General features: G+C 41.0%; 1 protein-coding gene across 1 annotated transcript in view; it reads left to right on the top strand.

The window, feature by feature from the left end:
- LOC106524202 (uncharacterized) overlaps positions 1 to 1,768 on the top strand; it is an 8,410-nt gene continuing 6,642 nt past the window's right edge. The window contains exon 1 of the mRNA XM_014017916.1: positions 1 to 367. Within this exon, the coding sequence (XP_013873370.1) occupies positions 83 to 367 (285 nt within the window). The 5' untranslated portion in view covers positions 1 to 82. The remainder of the gene's footprint in view (positions 368 to 1,768) is intronic.

Raw genomic sequence — 1,768 nt, 5'->3', positions numbered from 1 at the left:
GTCAACAACATGAGAAGAAGAAGAAGCCTCAGTACCATGATTAGCTGGTGCTGTTACCCAGTACTGTGTACTGTGCCGTAGGATGTCTTCTAAAACGGTTCGTAAATGTATTGTAGCGTCTTGTAGCAGTACTGTCGGGCTGCACGGGTTTCCGGAGGACCTGGAGGTCAAGCGGATGTGGGTTCGCGCGCTTCGTTTATCAGACGGAGACAACATCCCGCCGGGTTTCGGAGTCTGCAGCAAACATTTCACTCGGGACTCTTTCTCCAACTACGTCCAGTTCAACATGGGCTTCATCAAGCAGCTGTATCTGAAGAGCACCGCTGTTCCGATCCTACAGCAGCAGCAGGGATTCACACTTCTGTCGGTGAGTCCGAGATTATGAGTTCATCTGCAGCTGAAGTCGGTTTCAGGTGTTGTTTTGTGACCGTCGAATATTGTGACCAGAGGGGGCGCTGTGACGTTTCTACAACAGAACTTGGCCGAACGTGGTCACAAAGAAGAATATGAAACACCACCAGTGTGTCAGAGGCTGAAAACATACAAAGAAAAAAAAACAAAAAAAAAACTGTTGACTGTTAAACATGGTCACAATAAATGACAGCTTGTCATATATTGTGACTTCATTGTAGCTAAGGAAATAGTACAGATTTTTATTCAAAAACTGTTTCTACTAATTGTTTACATCCTCTAGTGCAGAGGTGCCCAAAGTGGGGCCCGTGGGCCAAAATTGGCCCGCTGAGCCATTTGATTTGGCCCACCAGCAGTTGTCCTGGTTACTAGATTGTAATTGTGTTAATATTAAATATAAAATACAAGTAACTACAAGGGACATTTAGATTAGATTTAAGCCCATATATAGATTTGCACACCTTTATAAAACCACATATACTCAAATTTTAAATTATGAAAATTCCCATGAGCCTTTGCTGCCTGAGCATACATTGAATTTTCTCCACTTCCATGGGCTGAAAAAAGCAACAACTAAAGAATGTGGGCAACCACACTGGCTGCTAGCTTAATCATAAAAATAAAACAAATTTACTTAAGTATTTGCATTTCAAATATTATTGCATTTGGCCGCGGCCCTCGGATTGATTTTATTTTTGGCCCTGTCAAGGAAAATGTTTGGGCTCCCCTGCTCTAGTGTCAGAAAAATAACTTTTGATCACTGACATGTCATGGTGACTGTTATTAAATTAGTACAGGGTCACAAAATATGAGACCTATTATCAAATATAGTGTTAATAATAATAATAGTCAACATGCCAGTGATCAGAAGTTATTTTTCTGACATTAGGGGATGTAAACAGTAGAATCACCTTTTGAATAAATATTTTTTACTATTTCTTTAGCTAAAGTGAAGTCACAATATATGACAATATGTCATAATATTTGACCCTGTACTTAATATAATAACAGTCACCATTTCAGTGATCAAAAGTTATTTTTCATCAGTCTWCCAATGGCTGTGTCCAAAACGACAGGCCGGGTCCTCCGGAGGACCCAGACTACCCGGTCTCGGTGGGCCGGAAAGACCGGGAAGACCGGAAAAAAAGAGGCTGTGAATTTGGACGGTCTAGCCTCCCCTCCTTACCCCGGCGTACGTCATGTCACCTAGCAACTGTGACGACGCTAAACAAGCAAACTTAAATCAAAACTAGAAAAATATCAATACATTAGCATTATTAATATTAGGGATGTCCCGATACCACTTTTTCACTTCCGATACGATACCGATATTACAACTTTGAGAAATGTCCGATAC

This window comes from Austrofundulus limnaeus, unplaced genomic scaffold, assembly GCF_001266775.1.
Source record: "Austrofundulus limnaeus strain Quisiro unplaced genomic scaffold, Austrofundulus_limnaeus-1.0 Scaffold179, whole genome shotgun sequence".
Lineage (NCBI taxonomy): Eukaryota > Metazoa > Chordata > Actinopteri > Cyprinodontiformes > Rivulidae > Austrofundulus > Austrofundulus limnaeus.
This window is presented reverse-complemented; position numbering and strand designations above follow the sequence as displayed.